At 35.5% G+C, this 22,376-nt stretch overlaps 1 protein-coding gene across 1 annotated transcript in view; it reads left to right on the forward strand.

Annotated features, from left to right (window-relative positions):
• Positions 1-525: 525 nt before the first annotated feature.
• The window catches only part of Pigk (phosphatidylinositol glycan anchor biosynthesis class K), a 125,742-nt gene continuing 103,891 nt past the window's right edge, over positions 526-22,376 (forward strand). Inside the window, 3 exon segments of the mRNA XM_047517230.1 lie at positions 526-644; positions 7,867-7,920; positions 13,186-13,277. Of these exon segments, the coding sequence (XP_047373186.1) occupies positions 552-644; positions 7,867-7,920; positions 13,186-13,277 (239 nt within the window). The 5' untranslated portion in view covers positions 526-551.

A 22,376-nucleotide genomic window follows, 5' to 3' on the forward strand; every position in this document is an offset into this window, starting at 1 on the left:
TGGAGGCATATAGCTACCTCAACTTTCTCTCTTTGAGATAGGTTTTAGCTCTAAAATTACAGAATTAACTAAAGAAACAAAAAATTAACTTCATGTTCACATCCTCCTACTATTAGGCCTCAAGTCTCTGAATGGCAGCCTTCCCCCACATCTTCACTTGAAATTTATCATCTTTTGTGGCAAAACACTTGTTCTTCCCACCACAACCTGCTTCATATATTCAAAGAACTGGCAGTCCTGTGCAAAAAGGAAAAACGCTTTTTAAAAAAAATTTTGTGGGTTCACAGGTTCTCTCCTTTTTCATTTTTTTTCCTTAAATGTTACATCTATTTTATAGTACAAAAATTGAAAACGCAGTTAAGGGTCAAAACTCAGCATTCCCTAGCAACCTTGCTTCCTTTCCTTGGTTCAATAGGAAATGCAGACTCCTTAAAGCTGCCTGGGGGCGGGCCTCCAGGAGGGCGCCACGAATAAAACGCACGCGCACCCGCCGTGCTGCTTTACGGCACGCGTTCCGCCCCTCCCGGTGCGGAAGTCCGGAGCCGGCAAACATGGCCGCCGCCTACTTCCTTTGCCGGTCTGCGGCTTCCCTGGCCGTCTTGTTGCTCTTGTCTTTCAGAAGCTTGGCAGCTAGTCAGCTCGAGGTAGGAGTTGGGCTCTTTTGATGAGTCGGCCCCAGGAGGACGGCTGTGTTGTGGCCGTGAGCGCGTAGCAGATGTCCGATACACAGTCGTTTGACAGGAGCCTCGTGGAATCTTAAACCTCACCAGCGCGAGCGGGTGGGGAGAGTGTCCCTGGAACCGGACAGGACCGTGTAGGGCAGCTTCGGTCTTTAAAATGATCAATTAAAGGAGTCAAATCCTTGGAAACAGGAGAACCTGCCTTTGCCCCTACGTGTGTGCAGTCCTTCCTGGCAGGTGAAATGTCAGCACCGGAGTGCAGCACCTACTTCCCTCCTACTGAATACGAGGCTTTTTGTTTTTTGATCAGGGATTGAAACCAGGGACTCTTAATCACTGATCCACAGCCACAGCCCTTTGTATTTATTTTATTTTGGGGCGGGAGCACCGGGGATTAAACGAGGGGTCCTCGACCGCAGAGTCACATTCCCAGCCCTATTTTGTCTTTTATTTAGAGACAGGGTCTTACCGAGTTGCTTAGCACCTCGCTTTTGCTGAGGCTGGTTTTGAACTCGCGACCCTGCTGCCTCAACCTCCCGAGCCTCTGAGATTACAGGTTTGTGCCCCCACACCTGGCTACAGGGCTCTTTTGATAGCAGTCTGATGTGTTTATCCTGAGCTTCCCAGTTGCCTGCCTCCTCCACCCCCCCTTTTAAACGTGGCCTAGAGACGTTCTGATTCTTTATGTTTTTACTAACTCTGTACTTAGATGGTTCTTCAGTTCTGTAATTTCGATATCTAGCATCTTTTTCAGGATTGCATGTTCAGCTGATTAAGGGGCCCAGAGAGTCAGCAGACATTTGAAAATCAGTGTCCAAAGTTTTATCGTATGTTTAACCCACTCCTTTTATAAAGGCAGGTAATGAAAAACCAAACACCTCTTTTCTCCTGCTTTTCATAACCTAAAAGTGTTGCTGGTAAACTAGAGACCTGGGAGTCCTAATAATCACTTAATTTTGTGTTCTGAGTTCTTATAAGTGTCTTTACCTCTGTAGTTCCACTGGTTTAATCTGGGCTTTGGTCATTTCTTGTCTAGACTATGGTAATTTATTTTGTTTCCTTTAGTCTTCTATTCTCCCTTATATTTACTCATTAAGTCCCAGTTTTTCAATTCTGTGACCATAATAAAAATGCAAATATTGTTCAAAGTTACTGTAAGCATATGTGTTGCTTAATTTTCATTTTTATAGTTGTTCTACATCTGGGATGATGGGACAAAATGGGTTAATGCTAGTCTTCATAAAACGTAAGCCTGATCAAGTTATTTTGATGGAATCCTACTAATATTTCTTCATTGCTTATAAAATAAATTCTAAATACTGGGGTTTGTTCCTGCCTACTTTTCCAGTATTTCATATTGGAACCTCCCTACCTCTCAGCACCTTGAGCTTAGACCAGTGGATACCAAACTTTTGAATACACACCTTGTTGATTTAAAAAAAAAAAAAGATATTAAGCTTAAAGTTCTGCTCTTTTCTTTCTTTAGCCTAGTTGAATATCTTGCATACTTCATTTTGGGTACCACTGTTTTTTTTTTTTTTTTTGGTACAAGGTGTGATTAACCACTGAGCTACATTCCCAGCCCTCCCCATCTCCTTTTTTTCCTTACTTTCGAGACAGTGTCTCCCTAAGTTGCTGAGGCTAGCTTTGAACTTGTGATCCTCCTGCCTCAGCCTCCTGAGCTGCTGGGACTACAGGTGTGTGCTGCTGGGGCTGGCCGGCCCCATTGTTGTTTTTTGTAGTTGCACAGTTGCTGTGCTTTTTCACATTTTTAGGTTTTTTACCTCCAGGTTCTTTTGTTTGTTCCTTTATTAGGTTTCAGTAACAACCTCTGTAGAACCTTTCCCTACCTCTTATTTTTCCCTTTACTATTGTAATTGGTACATTTAGGTAATATAGCAGTTATCCATTACAACTGATGTATTCTTTTTTTTTTTACTTGTTTTTTGCATCTTTTTAAAATTTGTTCTAATTAGTTATGTATGACAGTAGAATGCATTTTGACTTGACATACATAAATGGAGTATCATTTCTCATTCTTCTGGTTGTACATGATATAGAATCATACCAGTCGTGTAGTCATATATGTACATAGGGTAATAATGTCAGATTCATTCTACTATCCTTCCTATCCTTATACCCCTCCGCTCCCTTCACTCCCCTCTACCTAATCCAAAGTAACTCTATTCTTCTCTACCTGCCTATTCCTTATTGTGAATGTTATTCCACACCTCTCACTTAGAGTGCGGTAATTTCCTAAATGGTTTGTCTGGAGTTAGTCTTTTTTCCAATCTGTTCTCCAAGTTGCAGCCAGAATAATTTTAAAAAAATCCACATCTGATAATGTCATTGTTATGTACGTTAATGTTATTCTAAAGGTCAAGAACAAATCTTGAATAATCCAGATTAAAAAAAAATCATCATAACCCACAGATCCCCCTGCCTACATCTCCAATTCTTTTGCTGCTTCTTCCTTTCAGATGTCTAGTTATGCTAAACTTCTTTCAGCTTCTCAAACCTTTTAGCTCTTCTCTGACATTGGTCCACATTTCCTTTGTTTGGAATTGTCTTCCCTTCTTTCTTCATCTTTTGATCTTAGCCCAAATGCCACTTCTTTAGGGAAATGTTTTCGGATCAGGTCAGGTCCCTCTATTATACATTTTTTTTTTTAATACAGACTATCTTTGCTTTATAGGATTTATAGTTTGTTCTTATTTGCCAATTGGATAGTGATGCCTTTGAAGGCAAGTACTGTCACTATTTTTGCCTGTTATAGTATTCTGATCACTCAGGGCAGTGACTTGTCCAAAATGTCTAATGAGTGTGATGAATTAATGCTGTGTAGTAAAGTGATGTGTTTGTATGCTTGTCTTCCTTAGTAAATGCTGGAATTCTTAAGAGAAATAGCATGCTTTTTAGTGATTTTTATATCACTGTACATTATATGGTACCTGACACATACAAGATGCTCCATTAACTATATGTAGTTTGAATAACTTTACAGTGACTATATTGTCAATCAGTTACTACTTCAAAATTTTCACTAAAGTCTTAATGAGGTAAGAATATTGGGGCTGGAAAATACATTAGAGATTATTTGGTTCAAGTCTCATTTTCTGCATGACAAAAGTCATTTAAAGAGCTAAATGACCTACCCCTGTCTCCAGCCAGCCAGATTTTAGCTGAGATCTTCAAATTCCCAAGTCAGCACTTTATCCACAATAGGACTTTGCTTTCTTCATTATCTGGGCAACTATAAACAAAGGTTTGAAGGGGGAGGAAAAAATGTATATATATTCTACTCATACACATTTGAGTAGAACTTTTTATTTTATTGTCCCTGAAATTTTCCTGCTAGCCACATAATTAAAACAGCTAATATTAGTTGCACACCATGTTCCAATCACCATTCTTGGATTTGGTGAGTTAGATAATGCTATTGCCATTTTATAGATGGAAAATAGAGGCTAGTGAGTAATAGAGCCAGATTTGAACTGAAGCATTTCTACTGTTCTTGTAATTAATACTGTTTGGGAGCAGGTCTGAGGTGAGCATGGTTTAGATCTAGTATTCTTTATAATTAAAATCATGTTCATTAGTCATCAAGTTGGTGATGGCAAATACTTAAACATCTTTAACAGATTGGTGAAATGGTATGTAGCAGTATGCTACAGGATATGTTCAATCAAATATATTGGTGAGTTTAAATAAAGTGCCCAGCACATAGTAGGAATGGATATTGAATGAGTTTTAACAGGAAAGGTATGAATTGTTATATGTGAAATTAAGACATGAGAAAAATCATTCACAGTTTCAAAAAACTGAATGGAAAATTAGAAGAATATGAGGAAGATTTGGCTGCATTTGAGATAAATTATTTAAAAACAAATAGTCCTCCAATAATAACCCCAGCAAAAATAAAAACAAAAATGCAGCAACTTTTATGGATGCATTGACACATCTGTCCGATCATTAATGTTTAATATTGTGACCAATATTAAAGAATGAGCATAATTGCAAAGATTTTAGTATATGAAAAGCAATGATTATTAAATGTTTCAAAAGACTTCTGTGAGAAATTTGAGTAGTGATTGTTTTGGTTGGGGAAGTAGGAGATTATTTCTTATAACAAACTTATGGGGATTTAAAACTCTTGATATTATTAAAAGTGAAATATTAATATTTGAGAAGTTCTTGACGTAAACATTTTCATTGCAAAGAGTGATGAGTTTAATGAAGAGATTATCAGAGTACAATCTAAAAGGAGATTTTGAAATTTGTGGTTTTATGGTACAACTTTTATGTAATAGTTTCTCATTCTGAACCCATCATTCATATAGTTGCAGTTTTCTAGGGGATACTCTTGCTTTGTTCACTGCCAGTAATGGCGTGTTATAGTATGTTTTCATTCAAAAAATTATTCAAAGCCTGGCATGGTGACACATGTCTATAATCTGAGCTACTCCAGAGGGCAATTTGATGAGACCCTGTTTCACCAAAAAAAAAAAAAAAAAAGATTGCTGGGATCTGATGATGTAGCTCAGTGGTAGAGCACCCTTATGTTCAACCCCTAGTTACTTGCATCCCCCCACTAAAAAAGTAAGAAGTTATTAAAAATTCACTATGTGCCAAACTTTAAAAATTTTTTATTTTTAAATTTGTTCTAATTAGTTACACATGACAGTAGAATGCATTTTGACACATTGTACACAAATAGAGCACAAGTTCTCATTCTTCTGACTGTACATGGTGCAGAGTCATACCAGTTGTGTAATCATACATGCATATAGGGTAATAATGTCTGTCTCATTCTACTGTCCTTCCCATCCTCACTGGCCCACCCCTTCCCTCACTTCCCTCTGCACAATCCAAAGTTCCTTCATTCTTCCCTCCCCCTTCTCCCCACTATGGATCGGCATCAGTTTATCAGAGAAAACATTTGGCCTTTGGTTTTGGGGATTGGCTTATTTCACTTAGCATGATATTCTCTAGTTCCATCCATTTACCTGCAAATGTCATAATTTCATTCTTCTTTAAGACTGAGTAGTATTCCATTGTGTATATGTACCACAGTTTATCCATTCATCTGTTGAAGGGCATCTAGGTTGGTTCCACAGTTTAGCTATTGTGAACTGAACTGCTATAAACATTGATGTTGTTGCATCACTGTAGTATGCTGATTTTAAGTCTTTTGGGTATAAACCGAGGAGTGGGATAGCTGAGTCAAATGGTGGGTCCGTTGCAAGTTTTCTGAGGAATTTCCATACTGCTTTCCAGAGTGGTTGCACCAATCTGCAGTCCCACCAGCAATGTATGAGTGTACCTTTTTCCCCACATCCTTGCAAACACCAATTATTGCTTGTATTCTTGATAATTGCCATTCTGACTGCAGAGAGAAAAAATATTAGAGTAGTTTTGATTTGTATTTCTCTAATTGCCAGAGATGATCATTGGTTCATGGTTGTTGATCTGTTGTATTTGTTCTGTGAAGTGTCCAGTTCCTTAGCCTATTTATTGATTGGATTATTAATTTTTTTGGTGTTTTTTGAGTTCTTTATATATCCTGGAGATTAGTGCTCTGAGGTGCACGTGGTAAAGATTTTCTCCTATTTCTTAGGCTCTCTCTTCACATTATTGATTGTTTCCTTTTCTGAGAAGAAGCTTTTAAGTTTAATCCATCCCATTTATTGATTCTTAATTTTACTTCCTGCGCTTTAGTAGTTTTATGAAGGAAGTCAGGTCCTAAGCCAACATGATGAAGATTTGGGCCTACTTGTCCTTCTGTTAGACTCAGGGTCTCTGTTCTAGTGCCTAAGTCTTTTTTTTTTTTTAAATAATTATTTTTTAGTTGTAGATGGACACAATGCCTTTACTTTTTAAATTTATTTTTATGTGGTGCTGAGGATCGAACCCGTGTTCTAGGCAAGTGTACTACCACTGAGTCACAACCACAGCCTATAGTGCCTAAGTCTTTGATCTACTTTGAGTTGATTTTTGTGCAGGGTGAGAGTTGGAGGTTTAATATCATTTTGTTACAGTGGATTTTAAGTTTTCCCAGCACCATTTGTTGAATAGGCTATCTTCAATGTATGATTTTGGTGCTTTTGTCTTTTGAAAAATAACTAAATAAAGAGACAATAATGTATAAAGTAAATGAGTTAATGGTATATAATAATATAATGAGTTAATGGTATATAATGTGAGAAGGTAATAATGAAGAAAATATAAGGTAAAGAAAATGATGGGGTGAAATTGCAGTTTTTTTCTTTTTTTCTTCACCCCCTTCCCCCAAGAACTGGGGATTGAATCCAGGGATGCTTTACCCCTAAACCACATCCCCAACCCTTTTTATTTTTTAAATTTGAGTCAGGGTCTCCTTAAGTTGCTGGGCCTACCTTTGAACTTGTGATCATTCTGGTGAGGTTGCAGTTTTAAACAATAGTCTTATAAAATTTTTCGAACAGATATCCTTATATTCTCTGTAAAGAACACTCTAATAGTTCTTAGGGTATGGGAAATAGTAAAATGTGACTTCTATAATAAACTTTCATTTGTGTATTGATTAATAATTTTTTAAAGCAGAGACTCTTGCACACATATCTTTATAGACCAGTAAAATGGTACTGTGGTAGAGTTGACATTCTTTCATTTCTCATAGAAAGAAAATGAGTCTCTGAGTCTCAAGGGAGGTTTTTTAGTTTTTGTTTTTCGCGCGTGTGTGTGTGTGTGTGTGTGTGTGTGTGTGTGTGTGTGTGTTTCGTGATGCTGGGGATCTAAGACCCTGATATGATATGCAAGCACTGAGCTATATCCTCAGTCCAGGAGTCAAGCATCTTAATTAAGGTTACTTTGCTTAATTAGTGTCTCAAGCAAGACTGAAACCTAGATCTCCAGATTTCTAGTTTAGGGATATCTTTCCATAGTATTTTAAACTAGGGATTCCTTCCAACCCCCATATAGTATCTTAAACTAGGACTTCTCCACCCTCAATATGGTATCTTATACTAATTTCTATTTGTTTCTTTATTTTGTTTATAAGGTCAGGTACTAGTATCTTCAGAAACTTCTGTAAGATGATTGATAGTATAACCAAAAAAAAGTTCATGAGTCTTAACTGTCCATTAACAATCTTTATCATGGAAAATTGGAGCTTTTTCTTAATCATTTTGCTTTCTTTGACTGATAGGATCAAGCAGAACAATTCTTTAGAAGTGGCCATACAAACAACTGGGCTGTTTTGGTAAGTATATGTATAACTGTATACTTACCATTCACATTACTTATGTGTCTGAAAAATTTTGCATGAATCAAATTTTTGAAAATAAAATCTATTTCCTTTATTTTTTTAACAGAAAATCTTTATTTTGAGATAACTATATTTTAAATTGATGACATCAACCAGAAGTATTCTAATACTATTCCTTGCCCTTATTTATTTGTCAAGCAGTAATTTGTAAATAAATATAAGAATAAACTAGGGCTGCTATTGTGAAAGGAAGCATTTTATAAAATGTAGAATTATTTTAAGCTGGAAATGAGTGTTTGTATTTTTTCTTTCTAACATTAGTTTATAGTTGCTTTACTTATGCTATTTTATTTTTATAATTGTTTACAAAAATAGCTAATTATAATCGTAGAAAATTCAAATTACAATACAGAAAGGTTTAAAAGAAGACAGATTAATTTTATATTGTGTGATTTTTTACCTCAATTACAATAAAAAAAAAAGAGAGGGGAAATATCTTCAATTCACACATTCCAGTTACTATTTTGGTGACCCCTTCTCCTTTTAAAGAAGAAAAATATGAAGCATAAAATAGATTCATAATTTTATATAACTGGAATTATAAAATACCTGCTATTTTTCAGTGCCTTAGCTTATTTTGGGACTCCTTCTCTGCAGATATGTGTCTTTTCCATAGGCTGTATTGTTTCTTAGGAATGTACCATTATCTGGAGATAAGCTTTTAGATTCTAAAATTTTCATTATTTAATCATAGTTGTGTTGAATATTTTTGTTTTACATACATTTTTGCAAACTTGATTGATTTTTATCTCTTTTTATTTTTATTTTTTCTCTTCTTTGGTCCTGGGGATTGAACCTAGCAACTATCTACCAGTGGGCTATATCCCCAGCCCTTTTTATTTTGAGACAGGGTCTCTCTAAGTTGCCTATGCTGGTCTCCAACTTGTGATCCTTTTGCCTTCGCCTCCCGAATAGCTGGGATTTCAGGAGTGTGCTCTACAGTACACAGCTTAACTGATTTTCTCTTTTGGATAAATTCCTAGGCATAAAAATACTAAGTTATGGAACATGATTGCCTCCAGAAAGGTTATGCCCTTTCTTCTAAACCTAAGTCAACTGTGCATTAACTTGCTTCTTTTTGGCTGCTGAGTAACAATTAAATTTTGTTTTAGTTTGCATTGGTTCAATTATTACTGAGGTTTGTTTATTGGCCTATTTTTTTCTTTTGCCTTTTTTCTGTTTGGTGCGAAATAACATTTTTAATTTATCTAGATTAAGAAATTTGTATTTTTTCATTCTACTAATAGAATACATGTGATCAGTTTTACTTTTCTTTTATTTGGATAATAGTTTCACTTGTGGGGTTTCATTGAATGACATTTACGTGGTTAGAAAATTGAATAAATTTGACTTACTGAAAAAATATGTAAAGAGGTTATCCTACTCTGTTCCCTTTTGCTATAAAACATAGAAGAGACTATGCAACTTATAAAGAATAAAGGTTTATGTGGCTCACATTTCGAGAGACTTGAAAGTCCAAGAACATGGTCCTAGCATTCCCTCTGTATCTGATAATGGCCTTCTTGCTGCATTACATCATGGCAAAGTGTATCGTGTGGTGAGAAAGAGTGAATTTGCTAGCTAAGGTCTCTTCCTCTTGTAAGGCCACTGCTACCATCAGTGGTGGGGGCAGGAATCCCACCCTGATGACCTTATCTTATTCTGAGTACCTCTGAAAGGCTTCCAGATATCATTAACATATGAAATTGGGTATTAAGTTTCCAACACATGAACTTTGGATGTCACATTCAATGAGAGCAATGAGCTATTGGTAGCAATGAGGAAAGAATGTAAAGAGTAAGTTCAAAGAGGCAGGAAAGAAAGCTGATTTTTGTGAAGAAGAAAGGAAACAAAGCATGTACAGCATCTCAAAGCCATTAATTCTTGCTGGAAAAGAAAAAAAACAGAGGAGCACAAATTATAAGAGCAGTGGAAGTGTAAAGGAGATAGAGGAATTCAACTAAAGTGCAGAACAAGCATATAAGACTTTGCCAAAGTAGAATGTTTGAGGCCTTAGAAGTTTATTAAGAATTGTTGATAAAAGTATGTAATTATCTACTGGTTGCTATGTGTATTTGTATCAGATGTATTCTGTTACATAGAATAGTATAACATGAGTTCATGGCTCGTATTCTTGTTATCCCTCATAAGAGATTTTATGAAGGAATTCTATAAAAGCTGCTTGAGATAAGGGAAGAGGTTTTCAGTGACTACTTCAAAGTGAGGAAAATTATCAGGAGCCAGGACATGGTCCACCAACTTGAATGGATAAATTTGTTCTATAGGAAACTCAGGGCTTTTCCATGACTAGTCTAAAAGGAAATCTTAGAAGAGGGACTGTCTATCAATTGCCAAATTCCTTCTTTTTTACAACTAAGCCTATTTTAGCTTACATTATACCTACAGTAAAACTCTCCTTACCTGGGTAGCCTCTAAGCAAGTCCCTTTTGAATTGTAGCAACCTGGGTTCCAGATGAAGAATAGAAGGTGAAAAGAGATATTTGTATAAATTCATGACAGCTGCAGTTTTCAAATTTTGTCCATTATTTTATATATTATACTTAGTACTGTACAGTGAAACTTTAATAAATTGAACTTTTTAAAATGGAAAGTTATGAAATGTGAGCAGGTCTAGTCGAAAGTACTAAAAACACATTCTTTCAATGTTATGTTTTTTGTAGTTAAAAAAAAAAAAACAAAACTAGTTTTGCCCCCAGTTTGAATTAATTGGAGTTTAGTATTGATTCAATGATTAGATTTTACTCTTGTAAAATAACTGAAGAGAATATTTGCTACCAGAGGGAGATAGAAGGAAAGTTGGATTCCTTTGTGTTTTTCAATATGTTTCGCATAAACATTTTTGACCGTGTTTAAAAAAATTATTGTAAAGATAACCCATACTCATGGGTAGAAAGATTACAGTGAGAAAGGGTATAAACTGAAAAAGTATTGCACCCCTTTTTGACTCTTATTTTTATTTTCTAGTGGTAATCACTACTGTTTCTTGTCTATCCTTTCAGAAATTTCCAGTGTTTATAATCATGTTTGTGTTTACCTCTCTCTGTTTTTTCAGGGTGGGGGTGGATACCACGGTAATTGAGCCCAGGGGTGCTTAACCACTGAGCCACATTCCCAGTCCTTTTTAAAATTTTTTATTTTGACCCAGGATATTGCTAAATTGCTGAGGGCCTCACTAAATTACTGAGGGCCTCACTAAATTGCTGAGGTTTACTTTGAACTTGTGATCCTCCTGCCTCAGCCTCCTGAGCTGCGTGCACCACCCTGCCCAGCTCCCCTCTCTTTTTAAAAGACTGTCTTTTAAATGATCAAACCATATGCCCTTGCTTTAAATAAAAATTCCATTCAGTGAATATTTGATAATTTATATTAGTTAATATTTCCTGGTCGTTTCTATTTTCCCACCTTAATTTTCTGTTTAATAAATTGGGTGTGAAAAGGAGGGAAGTTTTTTAGGTTTATACTTATTAGACAATATAATAGATGCAAAAAGCTTTCATGTATGCATGATGTGCAATGAAAATACTGGTTTTTATTATTATGGTTTTATTACGATTGATTCAGATGCAAATTGTTTTATTTATATATATATATATATATATATTTTTTTTTTTTTTTCAGCTTTAGTTAGGGAACCTGTGGGGTTTTTTTCATAGTTTTTTTGGGCAGTGATTTGTTTTCCAGCTTTTTGGTTTTCAGTTTTGCTAGTACAGGCAATGCTATAGTGAAAAGCCTTCAGTACATATTTTTGCACATTTACCTGAGCTAAATGAAGAGATATGTACATTTTCAAACTTGATGTGTATTGCAAATTACTTTCTTAAAAGGTTTATATTAATTTTTAGATATCCATCAGTCAGCTCTGAGTACTTATTTACCACATGCTTGACGATGCTATTCATTTTAAGAGTTTTTGAAATTTATCAATCTGATTTGTTTTTTAAAGAATGGCTGAAGTTGGGTGAGCAATTTTAAATTTCATCACCCATTTTTAATGCTTTTGATATGACTTGCTTGTCCTTATCCTTTTCTCTTTTTAAAAATTAGTGTGTTAATTTTTTATTAAATAATAATATAACTTTGAGTTTTTCATTGTTAGGATTTTATTTTATTTTTTGGAGGGAGGAACCAGGGATTGAACTCAGGGACACTACACCACTGATGTGAATCACCAGCCCTATTTTGTATTTTATTAGAGACAGGATCTCACTGAATTGCTCCGTACCTTTCCATTGCTGAGGCTGGCTTTGAACTTGAGATCCTCTTGCCTCCTGAGCGCTGGGATTATAGGTGTGTGCCACTGCGCCTGGCTGATATTTTTGACATATGGAGTTTTATATTTTTAGGTGGTCCAAAAATTTTGTCTTTTCTTTATTGGATTCTGGGATGAAAATTTACTTTAATTAAACAAAATCATATAGTTACTTTTTATTTGGCATAGGCAAGAGCATTTATATTAACCTCAAAATTGTCATTATATCTACTGTAAGCATAGGCATGTGGTAGGAGGAAGGAGTGTGCTTGATTAGATACAACACTAACTGACCCCAGTCTCTGTTTACCTCCTATAGAATGGATTCTCAAGACAATAACTTTTGAGTGATAGAATAGATTTTGCTAGAATCTTTGATATCATTTTTAGTAATCCTTTTTTAAGTGTTGAATTATTCCTCTTTTTTGTTAGTTCAGGGGTCTTAAAATGCATTTTCTTATGTGTATTTAAAACAATTTTGTATAGTATGTTTTAGCCTGTGTTCTAAATGTCTTGAAAGTAAGAAAGTAATCAAGGGTGAAACAAATATTATATAACCCAAGGTAGCTAATTTTCTCTATTCTGTGTGAGATTAAGGGTATTTTCTTTGATTCTAAACAGTTAATCTTTTACAAATAGGTATGTTATAGAATGCAGAAATTGAGAGTAACTGAATTGGTTCAATATTTGATTAAATTCCTTGAAGATTTTTTTTTCTCTTAAACTGAATGGTGTCTTATATTTGTTATGTTATGAAAGGCCTGTCTTTAGAGAGATGGTTTATTGACTGTTCTTTATGTTCTTTTTTGTTTCTAAGCCTGAAATTCTTTCTTCAGGCATTTCTTTATCATACCTAAAGAAGAATAATTCTGTGATTCCATGGCTTATTTTTGACTTATAAAAATCATGTATTTGTTTTAATACTGTAGGTGTGTACATCCCGATTCTGGTTTAATTATCGACATGTTGCAAATACTCTTTCTGTTTACAGAAGTGTCAAGAGGCTAGGTATTCCTGACAGGTAAGAAGTCTTAATTAATCTTAATTAATTTCGAACTGCAGTAAAGATAACCCTTAGATGACTTACTATATTTGTGTTTCTATTGAAAGAGGTAAAGAAACCTTATTTGAATTGTTTTCGTTCTTGTTAGAACAAACCTTCATGTGTAAAGCAGATGTTACTTAAGATATTAATGATAAATTACATAAAGGAACAATCAAATATCAAGGTAAAAATATTAGATAAAGTATAATTGTTTAGTGTTACATATTTTTTAAAAGCTTAGGGTACTTAATTGCAGGGAACAGAGGGCAATTCTGACTGATTCAAGCAGAAAAGGGACTATTGATAGCATATTGATTAGTTGAATTCCTGGGAAGGCTGTAACCTTAAATAGAAACAAGAAAGACTAGATAGCAGAAAAAACATAACTAAAAATTGAAATAAAACCAATCTGGTGACAAACAATATGGCTGCAAATTGAGGAAGGCTAGATTTAACTGCAGCCTGGCTGCCACTTTTTTTTTTTTATAATTTTTTAGATATTGATAGATCTTTATTTTATTCTTTTATTTATATGTGGTACTGAGAATCAAACCCAGTGCCTCACACATGCTATGCAAGCCCTCCACCATTGAGCCTCAACCCCAGCCCCAGGCTGCCACTTTTACCTTTGGAAACTTAATGGTGCTGCTCCCTCCTTCTGTCAGAATCCAACCTTTATGGTCTCAACTTCTTAGTGTCTCCAGATTTTACAGAGTAAGATAAGAAGGGTAACTGGTAGGAGGAGTATGTGGCATTGCCAGTTTTTATGGGCCCTGTCTTCTATGAAGATTAATAAAGTGGGGGCAATTCTTAGTTACAGGGAGGGAGTTCAGGTACTAGGCAGCACCCCACACCTCCACCAGGATCATGTCCTCTCCATTTGGTTTATTTTTGGTAAATTTGTGTTTTTTTACCAATGCAGTGATAGCAAGAAACTAGTCAATTGAGTTATTTATTTGATTTATTTAGTACCTATGTAGAAAGAGCTTTTGTACTGAGATTGAGTTCAAAATCTGGCTTAAGATGATTTTGGTTATGTCACTTCACCATACTTAGACTGTTTTCTCATCTTTTAACTGGTGCTAATAGTACCTTGTTTGCAGGATTCAAGTTCTTACAGTAAAACAGAGATATGAATAAAGTGCTGCTGGAGCAGAAGGCAAGCAGTGTATGACTCAGGAAACAAAGCTATATTACATTCTATGTAAATAGATCATTTTATCCTGAGAAACTAACAAAACTATAATTCCTGTGTTTCATCTGAAAGTTAAGACAACTAGATAATGTTACTGTTTAAAAAATTACATTAAATTAAGTCTGAGAAAGAGATTGATTTGTTGTATTACATATATAATTCTTGTCATTCGTCAGCTGGTTTTTCTGATAGGTCTCTAGGCTTAGTCCTTTGATTTTTAACTGCTCTTGCTTTCTCTGCTGTATTTATTCCTCTAGGGAATCACTATGTGTGATTTAGCAATAACTAGTAGTTTTTACTTTGGTAAACAAGTTTTCAACTATTCCATGAATCAATCATTAGGATACATTTCAACAATTTAAATAAGATTTGTAAGATATTTTTAGAAATAGAAAATAGCAATAGGATATATTATTTTGTATTTTATTCTTTGTAGGTTTGTCCCTAGGCTTCTGACGAATTTTCTTTAAAGTCTTATGTCTGTGCCAGGTGATTGCTTACCTATATCTGTTTATGAAGTTTTTGTTTTGGAGGTGAATTGGGAATTTAAACTATTTTTTATTTAACAAATAGAAATCAATAGAGGTGGCATACATCTGTAATCCCCAGCAGCTTGTGAGGTTGAGGCAGGAGAATTGAAAGTTCAAAGCCATCCCTAACAATTTAGCCAGGCCCGAAGCAACAGTGTCTCAGAAATAAAAAGGGCTGGGAATGTGTCTCAGTGGGTAAGTGACCCCAGGTTCAAAACTTGGTACCAAAAAAACTAAACCAAACCAAACCAAACAAAACCTCAAAAAACAACAAAAAAAGAAGTCAATAAAAAAGATTCTTTTGCTTTTGGCCTGTTATCGTAGTTGTTCCTGTTTTTGATGACTATTAACATTTAACTCCTACCTGGAATTAAGTGTAAAAATAACAATCATAGGTAAGCATTGGTCATAAAGTAACAAATTTTTATGAAATGACAGTTTGAAAATATAATATCATTAAGGACAGTTTTCAGTTTTAAAATTTGAATTTCAAAATACATGATGAATTTATTTTATACATTATACAACATTTTCAAGTTAAAATGGTATTATCATAATTTCCGTCCTAATCCCAGAAATAATCCTGAGGGAAATGATTACTTTATTTAATAAAAATTGTGAATAATGTTCTAATTTATTTTTAAAGGAGCATTTTATCTTTGTCTAGAGATGCAAAGTATTTGTATTTAGATTTTCCATATTGTTTAATTTAGAAATTTGTCCATGTCAAAAGTAATTTACTAAAATACATGACATAGATGATTGTCATTTGCTTTGGGAGTTCGCGCTGTCTCTTGTAGGTTCTATTTGAAAGACTGCAGAGATTATATCCCTATTCTTGTTCTGATATTTCTCTAGTCTTCTGTTTGTATTTCATACTTTCCTGCCGTGCTGAGTTCTTTCCCATGCCTGAATAATTATCTGTAGTTCATGGCTACCCCAACCAGTTTTGATTCTGAATCACTTGTGGTGCATATTGAAAATACAAAGTTCTCAGCACCCCCTTGGAGATTTGGGAGATTCTAATTCATTAAATTTTCAGTGAGGCCCATATAAAGTTTGGTGTTTGGTTCTGATGTACAACCAAATTTGGGGAGCACAGCTTTAATTTTTACTTGATCTGCTAAATTTACTTTACTCATATAATTTGTGACTCTTATAAAAGCGCTTCCTGACTCCCTTATTTGCTTCTACAAGTGTAAATGTTTATTTTCACATGGGTGAAAAATTGTGAATAGTGTTCTAATTTATTTTTAAAGGAACATTTTAAGTATTGTAACCTAACCGTAACCCTAACCGTAACCCTAACCCTCATTAGGTTGTAAACTCTGTGAAGGAAACAAGGATTGCGTTTCTTTTCCTGTTGTGCTAGAGATCAAACCCAGGGCCTTGGACACATTAGGCAAGCTACATTTGCAGTTCCCAAGGATTGTGTTTTATTTCATTTCGTACTTCTAGCATCTACTACAGTGTCTGACACATAGTGGGTGCTTAAAAGAAGTTGGATAAATAAATAACACATGACTATGAACTATTTTATCACTTACACATAGCAAACACAAGCTTCCATTTTATTTTATTTTTTTTTTATAAAATTTCCATCTTTATTTTTATTTTTGGTACTGGGGATTGAACACAATGCATACTAGACAAGTGCTCTGACTCTGACCTACATCCCCAGACCCCACAAATCCTACAAAGATCATTATATGTGCCTATCCTGCCCACCCACCTTCAGACCCTGGCTTACCCAGGCTTCAGGTCCTAATAAAGGACTAAGAGGATTTTCGTTAAGTCATTATTCAAAAACAAATCCCATTCTTTTCTCTGTAGCCATTAAATTCTTTGTTTTTTTTCCCCATTAACCTTTTATTTTTTTTTTTATTTTTTTATTTTTTACATTTACATAGGGTAATGATGTTTATTTTATTTTTCCCCTCCCCCCACCCCTCCCACCCCTCTTTTCCCTCTACATACTCCTTCTTTCCTTCATTCTTGCTGCTCTCCTTAGCCTAACTCTAAACCTAACCCTAAACCTAATGCTAGCCCCTCCCACCCCCCATTATATGTCCTCATCCGCTTATCAGCGAGATCATTCGTCCTTTAGTTTTTTGAGATTGGCTTATCTCACTTAGCATGATATTCTCCAATTTCGACCATTTGCCTACAAATGCCATAATTTTATCATTCTTTATGGCAGAGTAATATTCCATTGTATAAATATGCCACAGTTTCTTTATCCATTCATCAACTGAAGGGCATCTAGGTTGGTTCCACAATCTGGCTATGGTGAATTGAGCAACAATGAACATTGATGTGGCTGTATCTCTGTAGTATGCTGATTTTAAGTCCTTTGGGCATAGGCCAAGGAGTGGGATAGCTGGGTCAAATGGTGTTTCCATTCCAAGCTTTCTGAGGAATCTCCACACTGCTTTCCAGAGTGGCTGCACTAATTTGCAACCCCACCAGCAATGTATGAGTGTTCCTTTTTCACCACATCCTCGCCAACACCTATTGTTGCTTGTATTCTTGATAATCGCCATTCTAATTGGGGTGAGATGAAATCTTAGGGTAGTTTTGATTTGCATTTCCCTTATTACTAGGGATGTTGAACATTTTTTCATATATCTGTTGATTACTTGTACATCTTCTTCTGTGAAGTGTCTGTTCATTTCCTTAGCCCATTTGTTGATTGGCTTATTTGTATTCTTCGTGTAGAGTTTTTTGAGTTCTTTATAGATTCTGGAAATTAGCGCTCTATCTGAGGTATGGTTGGCAAAGATATTCTCCCACTCTGTAGGCTCTCTCTTCACATTTCTGATAGTTTCCTTTGCTGAGAGAAAGCTTTTAAGTTTGAATCTATCCCAGTTGTTGATTCTTGCTTTTATTTCTTGTGCTATGGGAGTCCTGTTAAGGAAATCTGATCCTGAGCCAACAAGTTGAAGATTTGGACCTACTTTTTCTTCTATAAGATGCAGGGTCTCTGGTCTGATTCCGAGGTCCTTGATCCATTTTGAGTTGAGTTTTGTGTAGGGTGAGAGATAGGGGTTTAATTTCATTCTATTGCATATGGATTTCCAGTTTTCCCAGCACCATTTGTTGAAGAGGCTATCTTTTCTCCATTGCATATTGTTGGAACCTTTGTCTAGTATGAGAAAATTGTATTTATTTGGGTTTGTGTCCATGTCCTCTATTCTGTACCATTGATCTACCTGTCTATTTTGGTACCAATACCATGCCGTTTTTGTTACTATTGCTTTGTAGTAGAGTTGAAGATCTGGTATTGCAATACCCCCTGCTTCGCTCTTGCTACTGAGGATTGCTTTAGCTCTTCTAGGTTTTTTATTCTTCCAGATGAATTTCATAATTGCTTGCTCTATTTCTGCAAGGTACATCATTGGGATTTTAATTGGAATTGCATTGAATCTGTATAGCACTTTAGGTAGTATAGCCATTTTGACGATATTAATTCTGCCTATCCAGGAACATGGGAGATCTTTCCATCTTCTAAGGTTTTCTTGAATTTCTTTCTTTAGTGTTCTGTAGTTCTCATTGTAGAGGTCTTTCACCTCTTTTGTGAGATTGATTCCCAAGTATTTTATTTTTTTCGATGCTATTGTGAATGGGGTAGTTTTTCTAATTTCTCTTTCTGAAGATTCGTCACTTATGTATAAAAATGCATTGGATTTATGAGCATTGATCTTGTAACCTGCTACTTTACTGAATTCACTTATGAGTTCTAAAAGTTTTCTGGTGGAATTTCCAGGTTCCTCTAAATATATAATCATGTCATCAGCGAACAGGGATAGTTTGAGTTCTTCTTTTCCTATTCGTATCCCTTTAATTTCTTTGGTTTGCCTGATTGCTCTGGCTAGAGTCTCAAGGACGATGTTGAATAGAAGTGGTGAAAGAGGGCATCCCTGCCTTGTTCCAGTTTTTAGGGGGAACGCTTTCAGTTTTTCACCATTTAGAATGATATTAGCCATGGGCTTAGCGTAGATTGCCTTTATAATGTTTAGGAATGTTCCCACTATCCCAATTTTTTCTAGTGTTTTGAGCATGAAGGGATGCTGTATTTTATCAAATGCTTTTTCTGCATCTATTGAAATAATCATGTGATTCTTAACTTTAAGTCTGTTGATATGGTGAATGACATTTATTGATTTCCGAATGTTGAACCAACCTTGCATCCCTGGGATAAAACCCACTTGATCGTGGTGCACTATCTTTTTAATATATATTTGTATGCGATTTGCTAAAATTTTGTTGAGAATTTTTGCATCGATATTCATTAAGGATATTGGTCTGAAATTTTCTTTCCTCGATGTGTCTCTGTCTGGTTTAGGTATCAGGGTGATATTGGCTTCATAGAACGAGTTTGGTAGGGTTCCCTCCTCTTCTATTTCATGGAATAGTTTGAGAAGTATTGGAATGAGCTCTTCTTTAAAGGTTTTGTAGAACTTGGCTGAGAACCCATCTGGTCCTGGACTTTTCTTTGTTGGTAGGCTTTTGATGACCTCTTCTATTTCATTGCTTGAAATTGGTTTATTTAAGTTGTGTATGTCCTCCTCGTTCAGTTTAGGTAGTTCATATGTCTCTAGAAATTTGTTGTTGTCTTCGAGGTTTTCTGTTTTGTTGGAGTATAGATTTTTGAAATAGCTTCTAATTATGTTTTGTATTTCACTCGTGTCTGTTGTGATGTTTCCTTGTTCATTCCGAATTTTAGTAATTTGAGTTTTCTCCCTCTTTCTCTTTGTTAGTGTGGCTAAGGGTTTATCAATTTTATTTATTTTTTCAAAGAACCAACTATTTATTTTGTTAATTTTTCCGATTGTTTCTTTTGTTTTGATTTCGTTGATTTCGGCTCTGATTTTAACTATTTCCTGTCTTCTACTACTTTTGGTATTGGTCTGCTCTTCTTTTTCTAGTGCTTTGAGCTGTAGTGTTAAGTTGTTTATTTGTTGATTTCTACTTCTTTTTTTGAATGCACCCCATGAAATAAATCTTCCTCTAAGTACTGCTTTCATAGTGTCCCAGAGATTTTGATATGATGTGTCTTTGTTCTCGTTTACTTCTAAGAATTTTTTTATTTCCCTCCTGATGTCTTCTGTTATCCATTCATCATATAATAGTGTATTATTTAGTCTCCAGGTATTGGAGAAGTTTCTGTTTTTTATTCTGTCATTTATTTCTAATTTCAAACCATTATGATCTGATAGAGTACAAGGTAGTATCTCTATCTTCTTGTATTTGCTAACAGTAGCTTTGTGGCATAAAATATGGTCTATTTTAGAGAAGGATCCATGTGCTGCTGAGAAGAAAGTGTATTCGTTCTTTGTTGGATGGTATATTCTATATATGTCCGTTAAGTCTAAATTGCTGATTGTGTTGTTGAGATCTATAGTTTCTTTATTCAATTTTTGTTTGGACGATCTATCCAGTGGTGAGAGAGGTGTGTTAAAATCGCCTAGTATTATTGTGTTGTGGTCTATTTGATTTCTGTAATTGAGAAGGATTTGTTTGACGTACGTGGATGAGCCAATGTTCGGGGCATAGATATTTATGATTGTTATGTCTTGCTGATTTATGCTTCCCTTAAGCAGCATGTAATGTCCTTCTTTATCCCTTCTGATTAGTTTTGGTTTGAAGTCCACATTATCTGAGATGAGGATGGATACTCCAGCTTTTTTGCTGTGTCCGTGTGCATGGTATGTTTTTCCCCATCCTTTCACCTTTAGTCTATGGGTGTCTCTTTCTATGAGATGAGTCTCTTGCAGGCAGCATATTGTTGGATTTTTCTTTTTAATCCAATCTGCCAGTCTGTGTCTTTTGATTGATGAATTCAGGCCATTAACATTCAGGGTTATTATTGTGATATGATTTGTATTCCCAGTCAATTGACTCATATTTGTTTTTGACATGATTTGGTTTCTCCTTTATTTGGCTATTCCTTTAGGCTAGCGCCTCCTGTTGCTGATTTGCATCGTTGTTTTTCATCTCTTCCTCATGGAATATTTTGCTGAGAATGTTCTGTAATGCTGGCTTTCTTTTTGTAAATTCCTTTAGCTTTTGTTTATCATGGAAGGATCTTATTTCATCGTCAAATTTGAAGGTAAGTTTTGCTGGGTATAAGATTCTTGGTTGGCATCCGTTTTCTTTCAGGGCTTGGTATATGTTGTTCCAGGCCCTTCTAGCTTTTAGGGTCTGGATTGAAAAATCTGCTGATATTCTTATTGGTTTCCCTCTGAATGTAATTTGATTCTTTTCTCTCGCGGCCTTTAAAATTCTGTCTTTATTTTGTATGTTAGGTATTTTCATAATAATGTGCCTTGGTGTGGGTCTGTTGTAATTTTGTATGTTTGGAGTTCTATAAGCCTCTTGTACTTGGTTTTCCATTTCATTCTTCAGATTTGGGAAATTTTCTGTTATTATTTCATTGAATAGATTGTTCATTCCTTTGGTTTGTTTCTCTAAGCCTTCCTCAATCCCAATAATTCTTAAATTTGGCCTTTTCATGATATCCCATAATTCTTGTAGATTCTGTTCATGATTTCTTACCATCTTTTCTGTTTGGCCAACTTTGCTTTCAAGATTAAATAATTTGTCTTCAATGTCTGAGGTTCTGTCTTCCAGGTGTTCTATCCTATTGGTTATGCTTTCTGTGGAGTTTTTAACTTGGTTTATTGTTTCCTTCATTTCAAGTATTTCAGTTTGTTTTTTTTTCAGTATCTCTAACTCTTTATTGAAATGATCTCTTGCTTCCCGTATTTGGTCTTTTAACTGTTGATTGGTGCGATCATTTAATGCCTGCATTTGCTCTTTCATCTCCTCCTTCAATGCCTGCATTTGCTCTTTCATCTCCTCATTAGCTTCCCTGATCGTTTTAATTACGTACATTCTGAACTCCCTTTCTGACATTTCTTCTGCTGTGCTGTCATTGGGTTTTATTGATGTAGTATCTAGGTTTGTTTGGGATATTTTCTTCCCTTGTTTTCTCATATTGGTCAGTTGTCAGTGGGACCCTGAGATATTGCAGTTTTCCGCTACTGGCTTATAATGTCCCGGTAGATTTCCAGTGTATCACCTCTTATCCTTCAGTAGCCTGATGTCTTGGAGGAATCTGATAAAGCAGCTCATCTGAAGAAAACTGCCCCTAGCCCCCTACTGGTTCCACGGTTTGGAACTGGCTCTGTGCAGAAATGCTCTCACTGTGGACCTGCGCCGTGCAGCTGGCCGTGTGGGAGGCGCCCACTGCCGGAGTGTGGAAGGCTACCTTGGGAAGACTCTAGCTGCCCTGCCCGGCTCCAATAAGCCACCTCTATCTGGGCCTGCCACCCTGGCCGAGCTTTA

Source organism: Sciurus carolinensis, chromosome 1 (genome assembly GCF_902686445.1).
Source record: "Sciurus carolinensis chromosome 1, mSciCar1.2, whole genome shotgun sequence".
Taxonomy (NCBI): domain Eukaryota; kingdom Metazoa; phylum Chordata; class Mammalia; order Rodentia; family Sciuridae; genus Sciurus; species Sciurus carolinensis.